Genomic DNA, 26229 nt, shown 5'->3' on the forward strand with positions numbered 1-26229 from the left:
ACCCCTCTTCTCATGAGATGAGCCCTTGAGGAGCTGAAGACCCAAACAGAGGGGAGGATGGTCGCTGGGGCGGCGGGTCGAGCAGTTATCAGCGGGGAACATAGAATATTAGTTCAGGGGCAAAAATAAATATTCTACATTTTGTGAGGGGGGGGCAGCGGGGTGACCAAAGTGCAAACACTTACTGAGAAGGAAACTCTTGAGTGGGAGTGTTGTCTTGTTGAGCGCTTTAGCCCACCCGTTCCAGCTGTTCCACTCATTCAGAGCCGGGTGGTTCGAGGCCCGGCCCCTCAGGCCCTCCTCGGGTCCTGCAGATGACCCGTGCTGGTGGCTTTCACTCCTAGCGATGTGCCCGACCCAGGCCTTCCGGCAGGAGTGAGGTCCCTAAAAGCAAAAGCCCTTCCGCTTGCAGGCGTCCTTCCCGCGACAGAACCCGACGTCGGGGGGGGGGGGGGGGGGGGGGGGGGGGAGGGTCCCACTCACAAATGCCACGCCGTGCTGCCGTCAGCACCGTGGGACCTCGGGATCTCGGGCGACCTACCCGCGGCCGGCGGCGCTACCGAGTCAGCATATTTCGGAAGTCGGAAACACTGGCCGCCTGGTTTTGGGAATGTTGGTACTGCCTTCGTTGCTGATGCGCCTGTGGCTGTTGCGCCTGCGGCAGCTGCTGGGGTAGCTGCTGCTGGATGTATCCCACAGCGCTCTGCTGCGGGACATTAGTGGTGTGTAAGAATGCTGGAGTAGATCCGCTGTGTACGAGGCCTTGAGCCATCTGTAGACACAAAAGGAAACGTGAGTTTTCATTGGACTGCTGCCGACTTAATCTCTCACTCCGATGGATAACAAGTGGTGCTAACGCGTGGATATCGGGTTAAACGCCTGAGAGGACTTCCCTTCGTCTCCCATACGAAAGTAGATAGAGTGTAATTAGATTAGTGATATCAGGACGACACATGGAATTGATCGAAAGTGAAGCAACCAAACTGACAGCGCGGGCCAGTAATGACTCAGGACCAAGGGGGGAGTAGTACGAATACGTAACACAGCCATCTGACATTGAATGGAGGAGCTCGCGCAGGCTCCTAACACAAGGACAGCTCGGTGATTAGACACAGGTGGAACCAATCAGGGAGGGTTTATCCGTCTGTATCGGACCCGGCCCGCCGGAGATGAGCCGCTTCTCTCCTGGAAAGTGGACGAGGTCAGGCGGCATTGAACCTGCCGTCAAGTCGGATACTTTTCAGCTGCCTTCAGCTGAAACGGCGACCGACGGGCCTTTCCCACCATGCACCGGGTCACGCAATCAGTGACAGAGGCGGGAAATCACAGTGAGACTGGACAGTGAAAACAGACATGACACGTGAGCGAACCTTCAAAATAAAACAAAGGGACTGAACACAAACCCAGGACCGTGACTGCAACAGTGTGTCCTCCAGGAAATACTTAATGAACCATTGCTTCTGTCTCTAAACAACCGGCGGCTCAGCAGCGTCATATTATTTTCCTTTCAAACATTAGTAGAACAGTTTGGGCTGAGGTTCAACTTCCTGTAGCTTTGTAATAATGCAGAATAAAGTGAAGGCAGCTGCTGGTGGAAAGACAGCAGACTCTTGAGAGAGAATGAATGCTGCATGACACGATGTTGTCCTTGGCCCATTGCAGAACGCTCCTCTCGGAACCACGCAAAAGAAATTATTATTATTTAGTTTAGTAATTCATTTTTTTCTTTTTTATTAATTATCGTAAGAACATTTGGGGTATTGAAAATTGCATTGTAAACTGGAGAAAATCTGTATCTGACCTCATGAATTTAAGATTGCATCAGAGCATGAAATTTAAGAGTGAAAATAACACTTATCTCTGACAGATTTGCACAGCAGCTTGTTGCTGTGGTAACCATGTGGTAACATCCGTCATGCACCAACCGTCAAGTCAAATTCCACGTATGTCTAACATATAACGGCTATAAACCTTTCCTGAATCCTGATTCCTGATGGATGCCTAAAATGATCATGAATCAGTTCAGATGAAGCCACCTGTAATCAAGCTGAGCAGCATTATGCAACACGTCGTCACATACGGCTTGTAGTTAAACTCTAGAAGCCGAAACGTGACCAACACTGCTTCTTCAACCACACAGCCGTGGGGCGTTGGTACCTGAAAGAACTGCTGGGGCTGCTGAAGCTGCAGGGAGTGCTGAGAGGCCTGGGGCTGAGCTTGATAGGCTGGCTGGGACTGGTTTGCGAGGAAACTGTTGTGCGGGATCATGATCGGGGACGTGAAGACCGGCGACGGGACGAGGACGGCGTTGCAGTTGACCTGTTGCATGGAGAACGACGGGGCAATGATCTGCTGCTCCAAGGTGTATCTGTTCGGAGGGCACAACGACCAACTTAGGCACAATGGGAAATGGCACCGTACAACCTGAAGGTCGTGTGTGTGTGTGTGTGTGTGTGTGTGTGTGTGTGTGTGTGTGTGTGTGTGTGTGTGTGTGTGTGTGTGTGTGTGTGTGTGTGTGTGTGTGTGCAGTGTAATTAAACATTTCTCACATGGTTTGGGAGATGCCCATGTTGCACTGGGAAGGCTGCGCGGTGACACTGCTTGTGGGAACCAGCGTCTGCATCGGCTGGTTGAGCAGCATGCTGCAGGAAACACAATCGGTCACTGAAAGAACTCCTCCGTATCCGTGAGAAGAGAAAAGGAACTGCGTCCACTATTTTTGGAATTAGGAATTTCCAAAAGTGTGTGCCATGCTGCCTATGCCCCCTGTGGGTGTAAGTGTGGCTGAGCTCCACATTTTTATAACGTAAAACGCGTTGACTCTTACCGGAGTTGTCCGTCTTGGTTGAACTCTGCGTCCATGTGTCTTTGGTTGGCGTCCTGCAGGGACCTCGTGTTGGTCTGAGAGAACATCATGGGGTTGCTGCAGAAGGGCACCGTCACGCTCGCGTTCGCCTGCACGGGCACGCTCACCGACTGCAACTGTCCGCTCCGTACAACTCGCTGCCGAAATGAGAGAAAACGCACATAGCATGTAAGAACTAAGACTTCCATATATGTGAATATTATTTCATCATCCGAGGCATCAATCATGTTGACAATTTAGGTTTCAGGCTTCTGTGTCCTTTTGACAACACATGCAAACGAGCGCTGCATAAATATGGGGTGTCTATATCTTTAAATAAACAGACTGACATTAACGTCTGAATCCGTGAGCTGTTTCCTGTGGAGTCGTGAGAACTGAGGTAATCTAATGGTCGTCAGCTGCTAATGACTGATGGGGATTTCATTCAATATACACCCACTTAACATTTAAGGAAAGATTTTCTGAAACAACTGTGGTAAACAGTTGTTTCATAGAATCTTTGCCTTTTTGTACCTGTAGTGATGGCAAGCTGTTCTCTCTCAGGAGTGATCGAGGGAATGAGTTGTGGGCCCCGCAGGAAGATGCTTTGGAGTGGCTTGAGTGCCGCCTGGTCAACGCCGAGTGGCTCCGCTGGGCCGCCCTGCTGGACGCCTGCTGCTGCTGCTGCTGCTGGGCCTGGCCAAAGTCATTTTGGATAGGCTGCTGTAACAACACCTTACACACACATGAACAAAAATATATTTATCTAACCTTCATTTACCTAAAAAAAAGGTTGTTTTCAACTTAATTTGCTTTTGGAAGCTTCTACAGGCTTGTGTTACAACTGAGAGTCTCTTCTCTGTGCTGGTTATCGGGGTCATGAGGCTTTTAAGAGTTCTAAGGCTGAACTGGTTTGTGCCGGCCTCTTGGTGGGGCCCTCCTGCCATCACTCTGAAGGTTAGGTAATGTAAGCTCACAATATGATGTTGAATTTCATTAACCGTTCTCACTTAAATGCCGCACATCTTTCATGTCTAGATATGTCTCTTTTTATTTTGCATATTTCGCACTGCATGCCATGGATAACATTTTTCTTCTTCTTTTCCTTTATGTAAGTGTTACCTGGAGATTAGCGAGGTGAAGCTTCTCCTTAATGTCGTGCAGCTCCTGCTGCTGCGTCTTAATGTCAGCCTGCAGAATGCGCGTCCTCTCCTCCAGCTGCTCCTTCAGCTGGTTCATCACACAGAGCTGAGGCTGCTGCTGCTGCTGCTGCTGCTGATACATGGGCGACGGCTGCTGCTGCTTCTGGGTTTGCTGTTGCTTTAAAGACATGATTCAAAAAAGAAACAGACGTGAGAAAAAAACACAGCATTTCTTCAGTAATTCAGTTCGATTTCTATCCTTAAGTGATCGTTAGCATGTGAGAGCCAGATTCAGTTAGCACAAGTCACAATGGATTATTCTAGGGACTCTTCACACCTGAGATTGGTTTCACAAGTCAGAAAAAAAGGATGAGCGACTCTCTTTCTCGCTTCATTTTATAACACCTATCTCTCTACTGGTCTTGAGGTGACGGAAACTCAGGCAGCAGACGAAATGGACTCAAAGGAGCAACAGTCATAACAATGAGATATTGAACACAAACAGAGGAGAGGAAGGCAACAGGCAGGAGAGAAGGTCTAAGCACTGACCAATGCGGAGTGCTCACTGCAGGTAGGAGAAAGGGGGCGGCTCAGTTGGGGATTGAGGTCAAATGAATTCTGTCTTTGTGCCAAATTCTATGGGGAAAATAGAAATATATAGATCCATCTTTATACTTTATAGTGAGACATTATATTGGGTCAACTTATCAGCAAAGGAAACGTTTTGAGCTGACCTTTGAGCTACCATGTCGGTGTCTGGCGGATGTCTTCTCCGTCCCAACGGAGGCCGAATGCCATGACGGCGTGCAGGCTTCTGTGTAGGAGTTAGCTGGTGAAAGAAAGACAGGTGACCCCTGAATATGCTGAGTGGACCGAGGGCGTGTTCAGTTAGGTCATTATCATTGTTTTTCTTTATCAAATAACAGCTAACAAATAAATGCAACAAAGGCATGTCATCTCATGAGTAGGTTTTTGATAACTCTTTGAATCGATGCGGAATTGTTTCTCCTAAAAGAGTAACTAAAGCCCTCATGAGGTGAAGGCAAAACAACGTTTCAAATGCATTTATGACCAATACAGTTTCATGAATATGTCTTTGGAAAACCTTATTTTAATGTGTGGGTGGAACGCAGCTTTGTTTTTGTACAGCAACCCTAATTAGACAGCCACTGCGTATTGTTCATCAACATGCAGATGGTAGTGAAAAGTTTTAGACGGTGGGTGGAGAGAGCCGCCAAAGTGGGAGAGAATGGAGGCTCAAACAAACAGAGCTAAAGGAAGCCATGGTTACAATTTATCATAGATCGTCCCCCTCATACATACAGGTCGGTGTTTATTCGATTTCCTGGTCTGCCTAGTTACAGAAGAGTTTTACATCCGATAACAAAGTCTCCCTTGATCAATTGCAATCTTTGTCAGGTTTGGTTGGACTGGCATTGGTCCACCATCTCTTCACAGGAGAGGCTCCAATTCGTTCCCCTCAGTAATTTATGGAAGCAGGACCTCCCTGCAGATTGACCCTCCATTGAGTGAGTTAGCCCTTTAGGGAGCCGAGGATGACTCACATGCAGAGTCCGACATCGCCGTGTGGGAGGACTTCCGGGAGCTGTGGGAGGATACCGACCGTGCGCCGCTGTTTCTGTCCCGCGGAGGGTCCAGTGTGGAGCAGATGTCCAAATAGAGCTCCTGAGCCTGGGACACAGAGGGATGTTAGACACCCAGGTTCAGATCTGAAGCCAAAATAAGCGGTAACCATGTAAGTGCCACGCGCTGTATGGGAAAGGGCACAAAATGATTATTACCTTCACTGAAGAGGGAGCGATCTCAGGTGGCGACAGCTCCTCAAAGCCAAACTCTCTCCTTCTTTCAGCTCGCACTTCAGCGTAGCTGAACAGCAGCACATGCAAAGAGCGTGTGTGAGTGTGCATCCAATTGAATATGAATCCAGTCGTTGTTTTAACGCACACATTTCTCTGTCTGTGGGCGTTAGAGCAACACAAGGGGGCCAAGGACAAGGCTCACCTGACAACGCTGTGAGTACAGACAATGAACTCGGGTTTGGAGTTCCACTGGTGGTAAGTGATGTAGTATTGAGTCTGCAACCAAATCCACTGTTGACCTTTGGTCAGGAAGCGATAGTAGCAGGATTTACCCTTTCCAAACTGCATCACTGAGAAGAGAAGAAACGCGGTGGGAACACATTTGTTTGATGTGATGCCGGTGAAGGCGTTTTAATACTGAGAAGCAACAATTACTCACGCTGCTTATGACACTGAGCTATAAGCTCCAAGTCATCCACATGATAGTAATCATAGCCTGACGTTCCTAGAACCTCAAAGGGTAAATATCCTATGATTGGTGAAGCCCTGAAACATAACAATGAGAAGATCAAACATGTATAAAAGCCAACCAATTTGCTTGCGAAAAAATTACACTAAAAACACGAGAAAAAGGGAGAAGGACTCAAACAAATATTTTACCTGTGATCTAAAAACAGGAACTTCCATTCAAGGCTGTGTCTGGATGTGAATTCATCACAGGGATCTTCCACATTACACGAATCCTAAACACAAATAACAGCAGTTCAAGGAATTAACCCTCTTATAACATTCTCTTTTTGGCCAGGGAACTTAACCAGCTTCTAAGGAGGAATTGAATTATCATTGCTAGGTTGGTATAATATTTGTACTATGAAACATACTAAATAATCCACACAATGTTTAGCTTCAGTGCTTGTATTTTGTTTATATTTAATCATTGTTGTTTGAAAGTAGTCGGTGGAGGAAAAGTAGTTGAATAGTAAAACCAGTATTTGTAGTAGATTTGTTAGTAGATTTGTTTGAGGGAAGACATAATCCATGTGTCATATGGTGCAGGCTACACTGTCACAGCCACTCCATCTGGCAAATCAGTGAAATCAATGCTTTTTGCTTTTGGGAATAAGTAGAGGGGGAGAGTTACAGCCTGTCCAATAGATCTAGTTCAACTGGCACATTCGGAAAAATAAATAGAGTAAATAACAGTGAAAATGCCTGCCAAACATTTTGGCATTTTGGGGTTTGGGATTTTTGGAAGGAGTGGAGCTAAGTATTTAAATGTTACTGTGTGATGCCAATTCATCTTACCATTACCAATTTTTGTTTACTTCAATCATTTTCCTCACAAAGCCCCCCTGGGATCAGATGCATCAAAATGATGTAATCAGTTAGGAGAGTTGACATTGTGCAGCAGCCACATCTCCAGATAGAGAGCGTTCGCATGGACTAAAATGACTGATCCCTCACACAAAATCCCAGCGCCTGTTCTTGTTATTTCTTTGAAAGCCAAGCATTATAAACTGTGAACCAGAGGCATGAGATTCTATCTCCCCGGACTTGTCTTACCTTTAGAAACTGAGGCGTGACTGATCGTACTGTGGCAATGAGGCAGACCTGCTCCTCTAGCGAGGACTGAAGGCTTCTTGGCAACGTCAGATCGAGCCCGTTAGAAGAAGATGTAGGCACTGCGTGAAAGACGTGTGGGGGTTGTGACATACAACTTAGTTTTATCCCCTGAAAATCAAGTTTCTCTAAAGGTATTTTATACATTCAGTTTGTTGAAGCTACTACGAATCATCAGCATTGAATTGAGACGTCACAATAACTTTAAGCAAAAGCTGATAAATCGATGGACATCAACTGCACTCGAGTTCCACATTTTACTGAATCTTAAGTGGAAAATAGAAATCCTTACCATTGTTATGAAACTTGAAATCTCCGACAAACTTGACGTACTCGTACACAGGGGGCTCTTTCGGGTCAATGTTACCTCTGGCTAGATGACAGCAAAATTCAATATGCGCTTCGCCTGGAAAACAGAAGATTTGATTTCCAAGGTTAACAAACCTATTCATAAGGCATCTTTACAACAGACAGACTCTTAACGAGGGGCATCTTGATCACGTCAGTGTTTTTTGTGTGACTAACAGCACAGAAGTTCCCGATCCGACGAGGGACACTCATGTGAAACGTTGGATTCAAATACATCAATACATGTCCGTGTGATAAATGTCCAATATCAGGTTTTCGCAAGGGTTATGGCATAACGTTTGTGTAATATTTGAATATTCATGAATACATTCCTTACATCCATTGGGACAGTTAAAAAAGCATATCTATTTGCTTGGTTTTATTTATTTACAGTTTAGCTTTTAGGATATTTTATGTATATGTGTTATGTAAAGTGACTTTGAGTATTTGGAAAAGCACAATATAAATGAAATGTATTACTATTATTATTAGATTTATGGTTTGAAAGCATGACAAAAGTGACTTTTGGCTTTAGTCGTTTCCCGATGTGAACTCTCTGTAGAGAGGTCAAAGTGTGGACGAGCAGCTACAGGCAGGTGATTGTTCCACAGCGGCTCAAAAACCAAAACAGTTTTCAGTGGAAGGACAACATTGGGCAACACTTGAAGATGCTTTTCATGGCTCTGTGATCGTTAAGCTATTTAGGCTTCTATGTGTAGACCCACTCGCTCCTCACCAACTCTCTTTCTCAGAAAAACCCAATATTATCACAGGATTAAGGTCAGTGTCTTGAGTCCCATATACTACACTGCTTTGGATTACTGGGCTAACATAACTGTGATTTAAAGTCTTAACTATGATACTAAGCTAGCTCCTATTATTAGCAAAAGGGCTAATCATAGATCCACACTAATCATCAATCCAATAAACTTTGGAGTCCAATTTAGCAACCGCTGCTCTAAATATATAGGGGAAAAGAACAGGAGTCGAGTATAGTCTGTGTGACAGACAAAAGATGTCTTACACAAAAGACCCGGCTGGCGATACAATTCTCTCACACGGCAAACTTTTCACCTCCTGGTTTGGGACACAACGGCCGAATACTCACTGTCAAGGAAGTCAGCCGCTATGGGGTCAGTCATCAGCATGCGGGATGATAGCAGCTTATAGACCTCCCCGTGTTCCCGCTCCGGGAGGAAATTCAAGATATTTTGGTCCACCATATCTGACTGGTGCAAAAGGACAGATGGACTTTAAGCATTTTCAAGCAAAAAAAATCCTACAATGCCTTTGCTTTGTTAGGAAGAGAACAGAAGTGACTTATTTCAGCCTCTTTACTTACCGGTAAATGGCCAATGAGTGAAGACACACTGTCAGATACGTATATGATGTTGCCATCTGTAGTTAATGCTATCAAGAAGCCATCCAGGGCCTGCGGGAAGAGGGACAAATTTGGCACTTTGAATGAGTCCGGCTACAGGTGGGAGTCTGACCATCTGGTGACCTGGTGCAGTCAAAACAACTTGGAGCTTAACGCTCTGAAGACAGCGGAGATGACGGTGGATTTCAGGCAGACTGCATCCCCACCTCCCGCCATCACCCCGTGTGACTCCCCTGTCACCGCCATGGAGTCCTTCTGTTTGCTGGGCTCCATCATTAACCCTGGACCTCAAGTGGGAGCTGCACATCAACTCCCACTTATTTTATTGTTTTATATCCTTTATTGTTCATTTAATTGTACATTATACTCCTTTGTTCCATGAATGCACCACCCACCATGACATTTTCCTGTCCAAAGCCATTTTTTGTGTGCATCTCCTCTACTACTACCACACACCAGGAAGGTAGTCATTTAATTCTCACCATGTCATCTCTAATGCATCTCTTTTTTTCTTTAACTAACAATATGAATCAATGCCAGAGCTAAATTCACTTCCCAAAATACGTCATCCGGAGCTTTACCTCCAGCATTAGCTGAGTGAACTCCTCATTACTGAGGAACGAGGGCTTCCAGTCCTGTTTCACATCACACGTTTCCTGCTGCGCAGTGATGTCTGAAAAAAAAAGACAGACCGGAGGATAGTGTAATTTACTGACGGAAATGAGGAGCTTTGGGTAAAAATGGAAGTAAAGGGGGAACAAGAACAAAGGTGTGTCTACAGTCCATCAGCATTTTTCTCAAACTGTGAATACTAGCTGAGTGGATTCCCCTACCTTTCTGTTTCTGCAGGAAGTCAATAGTTCTCTGCAGTATGGTGGACTTGTCCATCTTGCGCGGATGGCCTTGACCCTGCAGCATGGTGCAAAGCTCCTTGATGAGCACATTGAATTGGTCTCTTCTTTTCTTTTCCGACTTGTTGCGAGATGCCCTACGGCAGTCGACACAAGAGAACAATTATAAATCTGTGAAATGGAAGGTTGAAGCTCAGGCAATTAGACACCTGTAATTCATGTTTCATTCATCCTTCTCAAACTGAGCATTGCTATTCCAAACTAAAGCAGGCTGAGAGCGCAGAGACGCAGTTGGCTGCAGACAGACGTTGAGTCGCTCCCTCATTTGTTTCAGCTTGTATCAAATAAACCCACTGTGCATAAACACAGCAAACAGCAGAGAAAACAAGCACATGTTCCTCAGGAGTTGGTGGAGATTTGGATATCAAAAAGGTGGCAAAACGTTTTCAAATGTTTGCTTGCGTAAATTAATCAGGGCATTTATGCCCCTTTAATAAGAGACATTATTCATTTTGGGAAATGAGATGACTCTTTTAATATCAATAATCTGGAGTTAAAAATGTTTTGTCGGATTCAAGGTTTATTTGAACAAAAAAACATATTTCATCAAAAGGTTTAGAGAGGTGACAAAAGTAATCATTGATTGGGAATTTATTTTAACCTAAATTATGTTTATTTCATTTAGCTAAAATGATCAGATAAGTTTTAACTTTCATAGACTTTATTCTCAACCATCATGTAAAATTGAAACTTCAAGGTTCTTTTAAAATGATTAAGTACCATCATCCCCTAAAGTAACAAAAAGAGACACTACAAATCAATTCTGCATATGTCCCTATATAGGAGATGAATACAAACACTAACAAAAAGTACCTTTTAGCTCTGTCTTTCTCATCTTCATCCATCAAATCATCCACGCAGCTGTTGGTGCTGGAAAACACAGGTGCACAGGTAAGTGTGGTTTGTTTGATTATTTAACGGTATCACCCGATAGGATCCTGGCCTATCTAAAGGTGGTCATGTGTGTTGGTTATCATTTCGCAACAGGCCTTTTTCACAGCAGATATTTTGACTCGTCACATCAGAAAATTGACATCTTACTGAAAATATTTAGAATGACTCCGTTCAAGCGTCTCAGTAAACCATTTACCAGCACACACACACATAAGGAACCCCTGAAATCAAAGCAGCTACATGGACTTGTTGTCATTTACAGCATTTTTGTGATAAAAAGGATAAAAATGCCTTTTGCAAGGCTAACGCAGACAAAACAAACTGTGATCCCGAATCTATAAGGACTTTCCACTGGTGACACCGTGACCATGTTCAAATAACCTGGTGACCCAGTTGGAGGGCCTTGTTTTCCCCCCCATGTTTAACAGGTCACTGTCTCACGTAAGCCTCCAACTCTATATCTGGTCTGTGCACACTCTCACACGGGGTGATAACGACAAGAAATATGGCCACAAGCTTAACATGCGGGCTCACATCTGATGTTTCAGTGGACACCTGTTCTGTCAAAGAGCCGAGGCTTAACCAGCAGCCCGGCGCGATCCTCGATACAAGCTCCAGCTCGTGAACATTTACGATCTGAGGCCAGAGCGGCACGTGTGGACTTTAATATAACGAGTTCATCAGCGGCAACGACCGGAAAGTCATAAAGAGTTGAGCTATATGTAAACAGCCTCATCCAAAAAAAGACTTTAACCGGCCAGTTTGTAGGTTGCCACAGATAAGCCATTTCAAGGTGTGCCGCCAGCCTTCTGCAACGAGCCCTGGCTCTTTGTCGGGTTCGAGTCGGGTTCAGAGTGTGTTGTTCAGTGAAGCTCCAGGCTTGGGTTTGCTTCGGTTATTGTCTAATTTCATTTGAGATAGAGGGTGCTGTTTAAATAATGAACAAAATACCCATCAAAGTGAATGCATTCATAAAGGCTTCTTTAAACGTGTATCTTATTTGGAAACAATTCAGCGGTTGCAGAACTATTTGAACAATAAAGACTATGTACATATAAATAAGCAGAAACCCAATAAAGGTCACAAAGTCAAGTCAATTAGTTTTGATACTTACTCCCATTCTCTGCGGCTGGATGGACAGCCCCCGAAATCGGAGAGGTTGTCCATACTCACTCCCACTTTTCCCAACCAGGCCCTTTCTGAATTCTTATACGTCCCATCGGCGCTGACCTCGTCGGAACAATCTCGTGGAAAAAGCTAGTGCGGACCAGTTGCCTGCCACCGCCTGGAGTCCACCAAAGAAACGGCAAATCCTGTAAAAACATAAAAGCCATTCTGTTGAAGAGGAAAACGCTGTTTCAACGATTCGTAATGTAAGCGGGTATTTTCTTTGGAACCTGCAGGGATGTAAATGCAGAAAGAGCCCCTCTTCATCTGTAACAGAAATCAACAGGAACCACAGTCTTTTTTCTTTTTACTATAAGTACTTAAATCAACATGTTCTACAGGAAGACCATGTTAACAATGCAATGTAAAGATGACCAGCGTCTTCAGCAACTACCTGGCTACAGGGCGTCATCACCAAAGAAGCGTTTTTGCACAGGAGGAACTCCCCTGACCTAGAAAACCTTGTGAGGCAGAAACCTCTTTGGATAAGACAGCATAAAGAAAGAGAGTGTAGAACAGTCAGCTTGTTCACATCCTCTGTACAAAGCGAGCTTAAACAACATGGAGCACAGACCTCGATTATAAACCGCACACCGAGCCTTGGTCAGCTGCAACCAAACATCCGGTAATATTCGCTTACAGATATTGATACATTATCTGCATTTAGTCGGCACGTGGTTGACATAAACATAAATCACATGAGTCCCCAAATACCTGCAGTCTGAAATAAGCACAGTAACAATAAAAACAAACTACACAGACTAAAATGTTTTGCTGCTTGTTCTGAGAGATTTACACAAGGAACCTCAGGGTAAACTACCATTATTGCATTCTATCTTTTCAAATTAAGATGAGCACCGTTGCCCTGAATTATCACCCCACAAACATTAAAAGTCTCAATCCATAAACTAATCTCACCTCAGAGAGTCTTAAGATAAAGAGATATGTTATGAGACTGACATGAAGGTCTTTCATCTTATGTTGTATTTTGAAGTAGACAGTTAATCTACTTGCATTCATATAGCTCCTTTCTAGTCTTTTCAATACTCAAAGCGATGCATGCTACAGTGTGATTGCCCTCCACCCTGTAAACAACAAACAGCTCATGGATGAAAAGATGTTCAGATTAATTGAAAAAGAAGTACATTCCGTGTGACGTAGAGGAGCTATTCTCAAGCATTGCACGCAGGAGAAGCTGACGGAGCAAGCCGGTGACATCCGGCTAAAAGCATATCAGTTATGATCTGTCGCGTGATCGCCTCAAATCTAAAACCAGTTTACAGTTCGGCTTGTGCTCATGAGTTCCTGTTCATTAGGGTAGTAGCATCACTTTTCTCTGATCTGTTCCCCTTCTTCATGGATCTGCTTCATAGTAAAATCCTTCCAGGTTCCTGAATCCTGTTCAACAGACGCGTTCCATTATTTAGCTTTGATTTATTATCGTTCACTTCATTACTCTGGGTTCAGGCACATCCATTGATTGATACGTTCATATGTAAAGCCTTATAAATCAAAGTCAAATGGGTCGGATACAGATCCAGAGGACCAGAAGAAGAAGGAGGCAGAAGTCGAGGAGGATTTTACTGCGAGTTCCTTAAATGAATTATGCTATACTCAGATATTTTGCATTTGCAATTTACTTTTGACCAACATCATTTCATCCCAGTGCAAGAAGTGGCGTGTGTCTTCAACTCAGGAGGCCCAGTTTCACATCCCATCTTCTACTTCAAGTCCACCTCAAACCGTCTACGCAGCCTTTACATAATTTCATCAACATTTAACAAGTAACGTTTTGTTTCTGTGTGGCAGACTAATGCCAATTTGTTAAATCTTAAAACAAAGATCGAGCCATGTCTTCATTCCCCCCCGGCCCCCTCCTTTAAGGCTGAGTTGGTTCAAAGAAGGTACAAAGCAACTATACTGAAACACACCTTTCCATTAGAGTCCTAACTAACTGCTCTCCCCCTTCCACACACTAACACACACACACACACAAACCCATTGAACCCATTGATCGAATATGCTGCCAACAAATCAAGCTATCATCTGACTGGGCTGTCCAGATTTGACATTTGATTCAGGATCAGCAAGGAAGAACATTTGCTATTGCTTTTCTAACACTGAAGGGCGTCCTGCAGCGCCTTACTGTGTGCACCGATTAAAGTGTCACAGCTTGAGACTTAAAACCTCCAGACAGCATGTCAAACAATTGACTGACAAACAAACAAATGAATTAATAAGGATAATTCAATTTAATCTATTTTGAAAACATCAACCGTTGAACCATAAAATGGTGTCATTTTGGGGTGCATCAGAAATGGCTTTACGTCAAATGAAACCTCACACATCAGCCTGCATTCTTTTGACATATGAGGGCAAACCACACCTTGTGAGGCTGACAGCTCAGAAACACCAGAGTCTAGTTACACTCGTGCCCGAGGGTATTTAAAGCCTTTAACCGGCGAACCTCGACTCACCGCACAAGTCTGTAGGCTGAAGTTTGAGATTATGACTAAACTCTGGCCGTGAACAGGCCGTAAATTGGATGTGCAATATCACCCTGACAATGAATGACTTTATTTAATCACGGAAACACAAAATACCTGTTTGACACCAGTGATTTGGGAGTGGCGGGCGGGCCGAGCATCTTCAGCACAAAAGAAATGCATCTGCAGCAATTTATGAGCAATATTTGAGCAACTGACACTTAGAGCCGCCTCACGGACATCTTAACACATTGATGTCCGATTCACATTCTCCCAGTTTCTAAATGATGAAGCAAAACAGGATTGTCCAGTCTCCCCATAGATGTTCCAGAAACCCTGTCACAATACATTAATATGGAAACCGTATAAATCTCGTATTTCAGTATTAAAAATCAAGTCATATCCACCAGCTGTTTTTGGCAAGCTCAGACAGTGGCTGATGTTCTAAAACTTTAAATGCCACACAGCATTTCTGATTATCAAAACCATAAACCATGCAAAGAATCACACTTTAGATCAAAACTAACCTGTACTGTTTCAGCAGAGCCAAACTGGGAACAAATAATGGCTGCATCAACAGCTAATCCATTATTTAGCGAATCAATATCAAGAAACTGCGAGAACAAATTACAAATGAATACACAAATGAATCAAGTGCTACACCCAACATAAGCATCTTATATGTGTAGTTACTTTTTCTCAGGGTTTATCATGATAATGAGGATCAGGTTGTCGACGGCTGGCTTTCTGACAGCGATTCCAGCCGGGCAGCCCGCGCTCTCGTGCCGGTAGATTCCTTTAAGTTAAGTGTTAATCTGTGACGCGCAGACTGCTACCGTCTGGTTGGGGAAAAGTTCACATCGCCGTAACACCTCCACCTGCATCTGGTTTAGAGCCGACAGCTCAGGCTGCATGTCGGGTAAACATTAACTGGGCCTGGACAAGCTTATGTAGTCGAACTGGAAATGTGCCGTTTGACATATATCTAGTTCTGTTTTATCTAACATTGCATGCGGAACAGGTTATTTATGAGTTGTAACCTGTGATAGCGTTGTGATCAGTTTCTGAATCATTTTGGTTCTTGCAATTTATGGTGATAAGTGATAAGGAAACAGGAAACACTTAAATGGGTTGCACTGCAAAGGAAAAACAGTGGGGAGGCCAATGAGTGCACTCAATAACCCCTTATCTTCCTGTGTACATAGAAAATAAGTAATTCTGCCACACTTCATACCCAGTGTCAGAGGAAATCCCTGTCTTTATAAAAATGAAAATAAACTATGTCAAGTGCAATAAAGAAGCCCAAAACGCTTTGTGCACGAGAAAAAAAGGGGTTTACAGAGAGAAACAAGAACTCCAGCAGACTAAGAGCTGCAGGGTTGGGTAACATTAGCCTGACCTAAGCCCGCTGAGACATTATTCAAGGATTTCTCTTCCTGTGCCATTCAACATTTTGAATCTGACGTCCCACATTGACGAAGACCCCTCCAGGGTTTTGCCACAAATGTCATCGGCGGTGGCACAGTGGGGAGAAAATTGCTCATTTCACCTCGTAAAAAGGCCACTTTGATGCCTGAAAGCTAAACAAACAACAACAACAACAATAACCGTGCGAGCGGCGTTCAAGAGCCTTACTAACGCAGACCCCCGTATCTGACTAAAAGCATCCTCAGCCTACGCAGTCTGGGTTTCGCTGAACAAGTCGAGAAAAAAAAGGGGGGGGGGGGGGGGGGCGGGGGGTAATCATGCTGTCGACCTCCCCAACCCCCCCCCCCCCCTTTTTTCACCTTTAATTGAACTTTGATGTCACTGACATACGTCTGACAGCAGTGTGACGACCCCCCTCCCCCCGCCCCCCCCCCCACGGACGCGAAACTGAAAAAAATAATAATAATTCAAAAAATAAAAATCGCACGTACCTTGAAAATGAGTCTCCAGCTGACATAAAGATTCGCAGCAAACTTTAATCGATCTGTTCATCTTCTTTAAAAAAAAAAAAAAACGAAATAACCGCAGCGCAGCGACGGAGCGCAACTAATAACGCCGGCAGCGCGCGGCGCAGCAGCCGCGAGCAACGGCAGCGTCAACGTGCATAACAACAAGCGCCCAAGTTAATAACGCGGGGTTATTAACTCGCCCGGTGAGCTGTCTGGTGTGTTGAATAAGTCGCTGTAGCTGCGGGCTTCGCTGGCAGCGACTTGTAAACAGGACCGAGAGACAGAGAGAGAGAGAGAGAGAGAGAGAGAGAGAGAGAGAGAGAGAAAGTAGGTCAGCTGGTGGCTCAATACTCGGCAGCAGCATAAGCGAAAGAAACCTGTAGTGACCAGGAGCAGGAGGGAGGGGTGAGGGCGGAGGAGGAGGAGGAGGAAGAGGAGGAGGAGGGGGGGGGGTGGGGGGGTGTTGTAATCTTTAACACGGGCTAAATGCATAATAGCGCCTCGTTGAATGCCGTGCTGAGTGTAAGTGTTGCCTCTTATAGCACATGGCCGATCTGCTCTGGGTCCTCGCGGAGCTGCCCCGCAAGACGCTGCATGCGCACGTTTGTGATCCGCACATCGTGATCTGGAAGGAAAACAGAAACACAAAACAAGATGTTTGGGGGAAAAAAAGAGAAGAACTTCATGTTTGCCTTTTCACTCAGCTGAAGTCTGAAATGTGGGTCAACGGTCGGTCTGACTAATTTGATATGGCTCGGGATCGGCTCAGAATATTTTTCCTTTCTAAGGTGCTAACATCTGGATATTGACAACTTTTAAAACAACAACCTTTTTATGCTAAGAAGGGTGTGTACATTTAGAAACTAAATAATCATTCCACAGTTAATCTGTGCAATCTTCCCAGAGTCCATGTCAACAACTGTGAATCCTCACTTTGCAAAGCAGGAACCAACAATTGTCAATAGGGAGATGGTAGATGTTAATTAGGATGTTGTTATTTTCATGACAGACCTAAATGTGATTCTGTGTTTTTACTGATAAAAGAAAAACAACCAGAACAAAAGTTATTACAATTCATGTCTTCTCCTATGAACCCTAAAGCTAGCATGCTCACATTGACATTTTTAGCATATTTCAGTGTGTAGCATGCTCACTGTTGAACCCCAGTATCTATAAAAAAAGATGAAAATGGATGGCGACATGCGACAATTGTTGGGACTCGGACTCAAACCCAGTAACTATTTCCTTTTATGCCCTGACACTGATCAACCAGGCCACCAGCTACTAAGCTGTTTTTACATAATGATAATCACAGTTAAAGAGTTTGCTATCTGGCCTGTATTGACGTATGTCTGACAGGCCTCTGATAATAAATGTGTAGTTCCATCAGCACCTTTGATCACAAAGTCTTGGTACTGTGTGTTACAAGACAATTTTATGACGCCCTACTTTTATACTTCCATCTCTAATATCATGTCACTGTCCTCTCTGGATGTTTATGTTCCATAGAAAAGTTTTACTATTAATAGATTGGTCTTGAGCTAATGAACAGTGAAGAGATAATGGAACACATGAAAAACCCTTAAGTGCATGTTCTCATTGTGAAGAACGGAGCTTCTCATAATGGAGAGAGCGCGTTTTGGTCCTCTGAGTATGAGCCGCACATTTGAACATTTTCATTTAAAAGGTTAAAAAAAGAATGTATTCCCTTTGAGCGCATGAAATACAATATCAAAAGCAAGCTATGCAACCTAATGAAAATAAATATTAAATGAATGTGTGCACAGACACAAACATATTTATTGCATGTTGTCTGTTTCTGGGACCCTGTGCACCCAATAAAGTACTTTAAAACCAGAAAAGTCTGTGTATGTGATTTCAACTTCAGATCCTCAGGCAGTCCTCACCATTTGACATTTTAGGATTTAGACACTCTCCAGACGTCCTTTTGCTGGAGACATGAGCAATAGCAATGCCACGTTTTCACACCGTTTGCCACGGTGGCCGTCGTTTTAAAATGAGTCACACTTTTCCGCAGTTGATTCGGGGTGCGGCTGTTGTAGTATTCCAGGTTTCGACAACTGATCCTGCTTCTGAAGCCATTTCTACCAGCTCGGGAGACAAGGAGTCACGCTCGTCTGACGATTATTGACACGACATCTTCTTCTTGACGTGAGAGATCAAATAGTAGTAAACCACATAGTAAGTCCTTATTCCACTGCTCTCCACGTGTTAAAACGTTCAAGCATGCTATAGATTAGCAAGAGATACCGTCACCCCCCCCCCCCCCCCCCAACGCACCCACAGCCACATTCAATTCCCACAGTTAGCTCTCTCTGAGTGGAGCTCCCACTGTGTCTGCATAAGCACACGGGAAGCCACAAAAAAACACTCACGTCTGAAAGCCATGATAGTCTGGTGTACGGAAATTTTCTGCTAAATGGGGGAGTCAAACTTAATTATATGTTGTAGATCATACCAGACAAAGACAGAAAATACTGTCATCCAGAGAAAATATCGGGGGGAAATGTATATGTGCATTGCACTCAATCATCTTTGTGAAGGCACAAAGAGTTTGAGCTGACTCCCCGTGTGTCAGCAAGCCTGCAACTAGTGTCAGATGTGTCACTATCAACACTTGCTCTACCGAGGGGGTTCTGGAAAAACAACCAATAGTTGTCTCCTGGTTCGAGTCCTCAGTTTAAAGCCATGATTGCTGAGTTAAATGCTTATCATAAGTAAATAATAATAGTCAATATTAACATGTCAGTCCAAGTGCCATTACTTTCCCCAAAAGTGTGAGAGACAAAGAACAGGCAAATATTTTCCATTGGGCCAATAGAGCAAACCTTACCTACCCTGTATTTATATACAAGATGGATTGCCATTGTAATTGAGTAAATACATTATTGTCCCAACCCAAGATTCTATTATGTAGTTATTAATGCACAATTAAATGTGCCAAAATGATTTAATGTAGTGATATTATCATGGTCAAAAACACAATTTGTCCTTCATCTTTTTAATTAATTAAATCAATTTAGTACTAATACAAATATGCTCACACTAAGACACTAAACTGAGATGGTAACCATGGTAAACACCATGCCTGTTAAACATAGCCATCAGGAATCAGGAAACGTTTATTGGCATAATATTGCCATCAAATTTGATTATAGTATAATGAATCGATATAATGAATTCAATATAATTCATAATGTAAATTAAATACATAATTAATAACTTCTCACATGTATTGTATAATGATTATACGATAAATGTCAAATTATGTATATAATTTAAACACTATATATTTACATAATTCATACACTGCACACTTATTCTGTGTGAGTGTGTGTGTGAGTGTGTGTTGTAAAAATGCACTTCAAATGCACCTTTTTCTCTAGATTTGCCTGTTGTTTAGGTAACGTGTTACTTGCAGCTCATTTAAACAGTATGAGTTGCATTATCTTGTGGGTATCATGTGTTTAGATGGTGCACATCTTTTTTAACACATTATAAGAGAAGAGATGAGTGAAGAAATGATCTAAAGTGCTCTATGTTCTAAAATGATCCCTTTGAATAACTCAATGCAAGAACAGCCGCAGATCTGTGTCATCTACTCAGGTCATATGGTAGCTTACACACTGCATATACAAGCCGATGATAAGAAACAGTGAATATATGAAATCATTCAGAGCAAAATATGCCAGCAACTAACACGTGTGAGACATCTAAGATTCATAAAGATCTCCCACATTTTACTGCATTATTCACCATCCGCCTACATGGAGATTAGTTCTGCTCTTTTATGTAGGTCATGTTATTGGATGATGAGATGACATTTAGTGCTCATAACTTAAGCAGGCTTCACAACACAATACCTGTTTAGTGCTGGTTGCTTTACATCTTCTGCTTTTGTCCACACTGTGTTGTTGCCTTCACGTCTGTGAAAACCTTCATTATTGGGATATACACTTATACATAAAGCCATACTGCCTCTAGCTACATCTATGATACTGGTATTGATGATGTCATCATGGCCCTTTTGCTGAAGCACCGACTGTCATTAATTAGACTGTGGCACTGCTGTTCGCTCTGTGTTCCCATGGTAACAATGTGTGGTGTCTAATTTCCCCCAACCGAGGCAGCTTTGTCCATCAAGGCAATGGTTTCCATTTTCTTCAGGTCCAGGAGATTTTTTCATGCACACCTCAGAAACCACTTTTTTTGTCTGAATAATAGCGAACTTTCTCGCTGTTGGTATTGATTCCTCATTACATCAACCTAAACCTTCTTAACGCCTTGTACACACCAGTTTACACAATTGATGGCAACACAGTTGCAAGATAAAAAGTTGGCATCTTACGTTTCTACCAGCCAGCCATGTCGTATCCCGTATCGCGGGTTTGTCAACCGAGTGTGTTTGTCAAAGTTGTAACCGCTTGTGGGGCACCCAAAGTACTCGGTTGGGTTTAGTTAAATGTTCTGGTTTTGTATGTGATTCAGCCAAAAGGTGAATTACAGTGAGGATTTACAGTTGCAGCTTTGTAACAAACACAAGTAATATCAATAATATAAAATTGTATTTCATGAAAAACATTCTTGGAATAAAACATCTGAAGGACATGAAATGAGGCATGGAGGTCTGAAAATCTAAGGAGATAAAGAAGACTACGTAAAATGAATCACAGTGTACACTAGATGAGGTAGGATTAAAGCCCTAACTGTAAAAAATGGGTACACAATAAAATCTTGAACTGGGTAGACTGGTATTTTTGATGACGAATGCTTCCCACTCCTGAGCTCTGTCGGTGAAAGTATCACACCAATAGTAGACGTTCTTCCTGCAGCAACTCAAGACATTATTACCGGAAATGGTGTCCCACATTTCCGACATACCAGTTCTTCACTGTGGGACCTGGGACATGACACAATGTTCCGGTCAATAGCATTTTCCACCATGTAATTCACACACGGAGCAACACCAACAAACAACTTCGGAAATTATCCAACAGCAGAGAGAAGAGGGGGGGGGGGTCGGGGGGGTATTTGATATATATTCCACTACAACGGGGTTACATTGAGTAGCCAATGGGAAAATGCATGGTCAAACCAATCGTCATCACGCCCCTCCTCTGCTTTTTCAAGCGAGCGCTGTCCATCTCGACCACAAAGCAGCTCATACTAATGCCCCCCCCCCCCCCCCCCCCCCTCCCCGGGCAACAGCTGAACCCTCTCACTCAATGAGCTCTGCCCGCTGGACGACCTGCTGCGTTCTGAGGGAAAGAAATGGATGCTCCTTTGTAACTGCACTTAAGTACACTGAACCATGCTTTTCTATTTTTGGTGCTTAAATTACAATCCAAATAGTCAGTTAATCATTGAAGTACATTTGCAAGCAAAGATACAGTTGCAGATATTCTTAAAACATCCACTTAGGGCTCCAGTTAAAATATGGAGGGAATTATTGAAGACATTTAAGAGAAAAAAGAAGAAATAATAACTCCATATGAGTTTGCTATATTTATGCATCCAATCTTTTTACTGGGCTATGAGCATTTTCTTGTGGGTTTCTTTCACTTAGTTTATTTTACATCCTTTTACCCTACAGCGTTTGTCGGGGATTTTAATGAAGCTTTAACCAAAGTGCCTTATGATTACACATTCACCATGCAGCACAGACTCATCGTTGGTGGCCACATCCTTTCATTCAAAGAGCAGAGTAGCAGAACTACTTTAGAAAGTAGGTCTGCTACTCTGCTCTTTGAATGAAAGGATGGGGCTGAAATATTCTATTATATTCTTTCAGCTATTTCTAAATCAATCGCCAAATTATTTCCGTACTGTTATTGTATGCTGTTGCTTAGGAAAAATATGCAATTACCTAGGGCAGTGTGTGAGAAAATATGTGGGTCACAGTTCTAGGGCACGGGTGGAAAGGCCAAAGCCGCTTTTTCTTTGTACAGCTGTCTCCGAATCAGATTGCGAGTTACTTCTTTTATTAAATTCCTAGCTTTGGAAGAGTGCTGATTCCTTTTACGATGCCTCAGAGAAACATTTGATTCTGATCACCAGAATAATATTATTTTTATTGAATCCATCAGTGTGTAAGTATTCATTAAACCCAAACCACAAGCAGCCACTCAAGAGTCAGTGCATAAAACCAACTCTGAAATGATCTCAACCGGTCTTCCGCGAGCAGTCCATGGAAAAAATGATCTTATGCCTCCATTCCTCCGTCCTCTTATGAAAGGGTGCAGTCCGTTTTCATTTTCAAAGCTCCCTCCTGAAAGCACACAAATCTCTGCAGGTTTCTTTTTAAAGAGTAAGGCAGCTTGAAATAAATAAAGCAAAGGTAAAAAAAAATAGCTGAATATAAAATTGCACCAAATATCCATTCTGTCTGAAAGCAAAAGCACACAACTGTAAATTCTCTGATTCTAACGGACACACAACCTTTTATATGTATGTGAGTTAATTAACATTTAATCGCAATGCCTAACTAAGACAGCGGGTTAATAACGTCTATATTTTTAATGGTAAAAGGCTTGATCATAAGTCGTCTAAAAAAGAAAAATCACATTGACTAGTTTCCAAATTCGCTGATTGTTGACACACTCAGTTAATCCTTCATGCCTAATTACAGTAGCAAAATACAGCTAATTTGCATGATTTAGAGGACCTCAATCTTGTTGAGTGCTCACATTATTCAGCTCATGCTACCAGGGAAGCGGATTGGTGTAGTAATTGTAGAGATCATCACAAGTTGAGACGATAGAATCCACATTGTGGCATCTGAGGGCAGCATGTGACAGAGTTTAGTGATGAAATAAGAGAAAGTGATGCAACTGTAATGAGTTACAGTTAAGATGAAATACGTTGGTTGTTATAAAGATAAGACAAGACTAGAAGACTAGATGTAATCACATGATGAGAATCTCTGAGTTTCCCAAACCACAATCAGGTTTTGCTCCTCGCCACACAGACTGACGTTAATGAACGTCGGGGGGAACCCCTCCAAGGATTGCTCCCTCCATTTCAGCATGGGAGCTGACATGCTCATTCTGCATGGCCTTCTGCTGCGTCGTCTCCACAAACATAAAACGCCATTGTAATACCCATGCAGCCCACACCCTGAGCGCAAGATCTCAATCAAATCTAGGTCACACACACACACACACACACATATTGTGAAACCCTTTTTTTTCCTCATCTGAAATACAAAGTGTGGCCACTCCCAAATCTTGAAAGTGAACTTTTGTTGGGAAAGACGGATACAAGCACATGAAAACAGCTATAAAAAAAACAGACAGATTCTTGTTAATAACAGTAGAAACAGACTGTGCAGTAGTCATTGGAGAACTCAAGTAGTGGCCAAAATAACTACCTGATCATTGTGTACCTCATCTTTACTCCTTTAAATTTGAATAACTACCGCATAAGCCAAAACAAAATCTTTCCTGTCACCTTTGATCAAGAACAATGATCTTAGTGAACCACTGCGGCATCCCTGCAAAAGTTTCACGCATTACGCTTATCTTGGATAAAGTCACTCGTTTCACCCAACTAATATTAAGAGAGGAAGAAAATTCAAATAATGGGATTAGTATCGAGCCCTCTAGAAGGCACATTTTATAAAAAGCAGCTAAATGTCTCAATCATGCCCTGATGGATCTGAGCCTGAAGCTACTGAGGACAATGACTGTGTGTTTTGGAGCAAGAGATCAGCGGCAGCAGCAAGGATGATGACGTCTGTAGAGGCGGTTACATAACTGGAGCTGAACATTTGGTCTGTCATAGTTACAAGGTTAAAGAGGGAGACATGAATACCTCTGTCCCAAGAGTCATGTGCAACAAAGCTACAGCGGCCGGGTCTGACATCAGGCGCTACGGGTCAGAAGAAATGTGCATGTTTGATGCTATTAATCAGTCCATCTGCCTCTTTAGACTCATGGCTTCTCTCTGGGCTTCAGTACTCCTCACAGTTGATTCACCAACTACTCCATATTAAAACATCTCATCCAATTTATTTATTTTAAAGTTTGGACGACATTAAGGGTGACAGAAATGTTATTGGCGTTAACAACACTGATATGCTTCTTTACCACAAAGTGCGGCAAGTACTTTGTAGGTGCTGGGACTCCAGGTTTTTAACCATACCGATACTAGAAATACATTATCAGACACCTTGAAGAAAAATCCATACTGGGTGAATTATTGTTATTAAAAGTCTAGTGTGTCGTGTCGAAAGGGTATCTTTAAGGACCTTCCGACTTTACCTCCTACATCAAACCCACCATCAAGTCATTTAGCTATGCACAAAGTATCTCAGTGAGCCCATTAAAGCACATGAGCAGCATATGTAGAGCAAAGCACAGCCACAATATAATAACAAATCGCTGTGACAAAAATTTGACAAATATCTCACCACAGAACAACGGAGAGAGAAATTAGTATGTATAGAAATTAGGGCTGAGCACATTATGAATGCGTTAACGTAGCAATGCATATTACAATTGTTATTTATTTATTTTGAGCATTTCAAGGTGGCTCATCACTGCTGCGCACATTAACGGAGAAAATAGAGAAAAGTACTGCACTGTTGGTTTAAAATCTCTACCAGACGGCGTAGTCGATAAAAGCATAGCTATTTGTAACCACTGCAACCCGGAATGTATATTATCACCAGAATACTACTAGCCTGAAGTACTATGAGCCTGAAGTACCACTTAGAGCATTACACAGCATTGATGCAGCCCACCAGCTCCCCAAACAACCAGTGCAGCGAGATTCTGGCAGACTATGCAGGATGCGGTGTGCAGGAGAACTGTCGACAAACCATCGCAAGAAGAATGAAGCGTCCTTAGAATCGTACCGAATGAGGCGCGTACGAGCCTCCCCATCACGCACCGCCGGGAGGACAACACACGACACTGACGACATGCAGACTCACACAGCGGTTTGAAGTACAACATCTGCACTATGTGAAATGTGGTTTTCTCTTGCTGGTCATATTGTTTCCGAGAAGAGTTTCTTTATTATCTGAAACTGTAAATTACCTCGCGTGTCTTAGCAACAGGCTTGGTGCAGAGGAGAAAGAAAATGTAAATGGATTAAAAAGGGGACGTTAAAAGTTACATTTTTCCTTTGGGTAAGTGCTCAACCTGCATCACTGAAAGTGGGTTTTTTTTTCTGAGATTCAAAGAAATCCACAGTCTTTACAGACTAAAAAGTCCTTTTTGTGCTATGCCACTTTACCTCACTAATAAGGACCCTTACTACTGAACATATGCTGCATATTGCATTATGCTATGCTATATACTGGATGTTAACTTGCTGTTGCTCCGAGAGTGCCTGTTGTATTGTTCTGATCATTTAGAATTGAATTTTTAGCATAATGCAATTAATCGCTGTTAATAAATATAAATAAATAAATATGTTAATAAAAGTGTCATAGGAAAAGATAGAGGGTGACATTAGGTCAGAAGAGAGCGATGTACAGATCATGGTGCCAGTGAGTGACATGTAACGTGTGGGTTTCCATAAAATAGTGAAAGTACTTTTGGACAATGACTCCAAAGGTTTAAAGTATCTTGAGAGGAACAAAATCAGAGATTCATTTAACATACCTCCTTGTAGGCAGCGATTCTCTTCAGCTTCAGCACTAGCATTTGA

The 26229-nt window shown here is 43.0% G+C and overlaps 1 protein-coding gene across 3 annotated transcripts; it reads right to left on the bottom strand.

Moving 5' to 3' along the window:
* Positions 1-460: 460 nt before the first annotated feature.
* On the bottom strand, positions 461-26229 carry npas2 (neuronal PAS domain protein 2). 3 transcript variants are annotated; one of them, XM_037467794.2, is made up of 22 exons: positions 26184-26229; positions 12076-12274; positions 10881-10937; positions 9990-10144; positions 9738-9829; positions 9118-9207; positions 8884-9004; positions 7720-7833; positions 7371-7489; positions 6468-6550; positions 6247-6353; positions 6010-6157; positions 5790-5874; positions 5553-5679; positions 4722-4816; positions 4537-4623; positions 3968-4165; positions 3380-3580; positions 2828-3003; positions 2550-2642; positions 2158-2368; positions 461-772 (listed from the first exon to the last, which is right to left on the bottom strand). In XM_037467794.2, exons 2-22 carry the CDS (start codon positions 12126-12128, stop codon positions 557-559), a joined length of 2628 nt encoding a protein of 875 aa, XP_037323691.2. In that variant the 5' UTR covers positions 12129-12274; positions 26184-26229; the 3' UTR covers positions 461-556. The 3 variants fall into 3 exon arrangements, with proteins under 3 accessions (XP_037323691.2, XP_037323692.2, XP_037323690.2); XM_037467795.2 differs by lacking the exon at positions 26184-26229 and adding an exon at positions 16534-16909 and having other exon boundaries at positions 3380-3541; XM_037467793.2 differs by lacking the exon at positions 26184-26229 and adding an exon at positions 16534-16909.

The sequence above is a fragment of the Pungitius pungitius genome, chromosome 16, assembly GCF_949316345.1.
Source record: "Pungitius pungitius chromosome 16, fPunPun2.1, whole genome shotgun sequence".
NCBI classification, from domain to species: domain Eukaryota; kingdom Metazoa; phylum Chordata; class Actinopteri; order Perciformes; family Gasterosteidae; genus Pungitius; species Pungitius pungitius.

Coding starts and splice junctions, on each gene's coding strand:
- npas2 (XM_037467794.2), bottom strand. CDS start 12,128: ATGGACAACCTCTCCGATTTCGGGGGCTGTCCATCCAGCCGCAGAGAA. Junction 4,166..4,536: donor GCAGTGAGCACTCCGCATTG/GTCAGTGCTTAG, acceptor ATGTCTTTAAAG/CAACAGCAAACCCAGAAGCA. Junction 3,004..3,379: donor ACAGCTTGCCATCACTACAG/GTACAAAAAGGC, acceptor TCATTTCGGCAG/CGAGTTGTACGGAGCGGACA.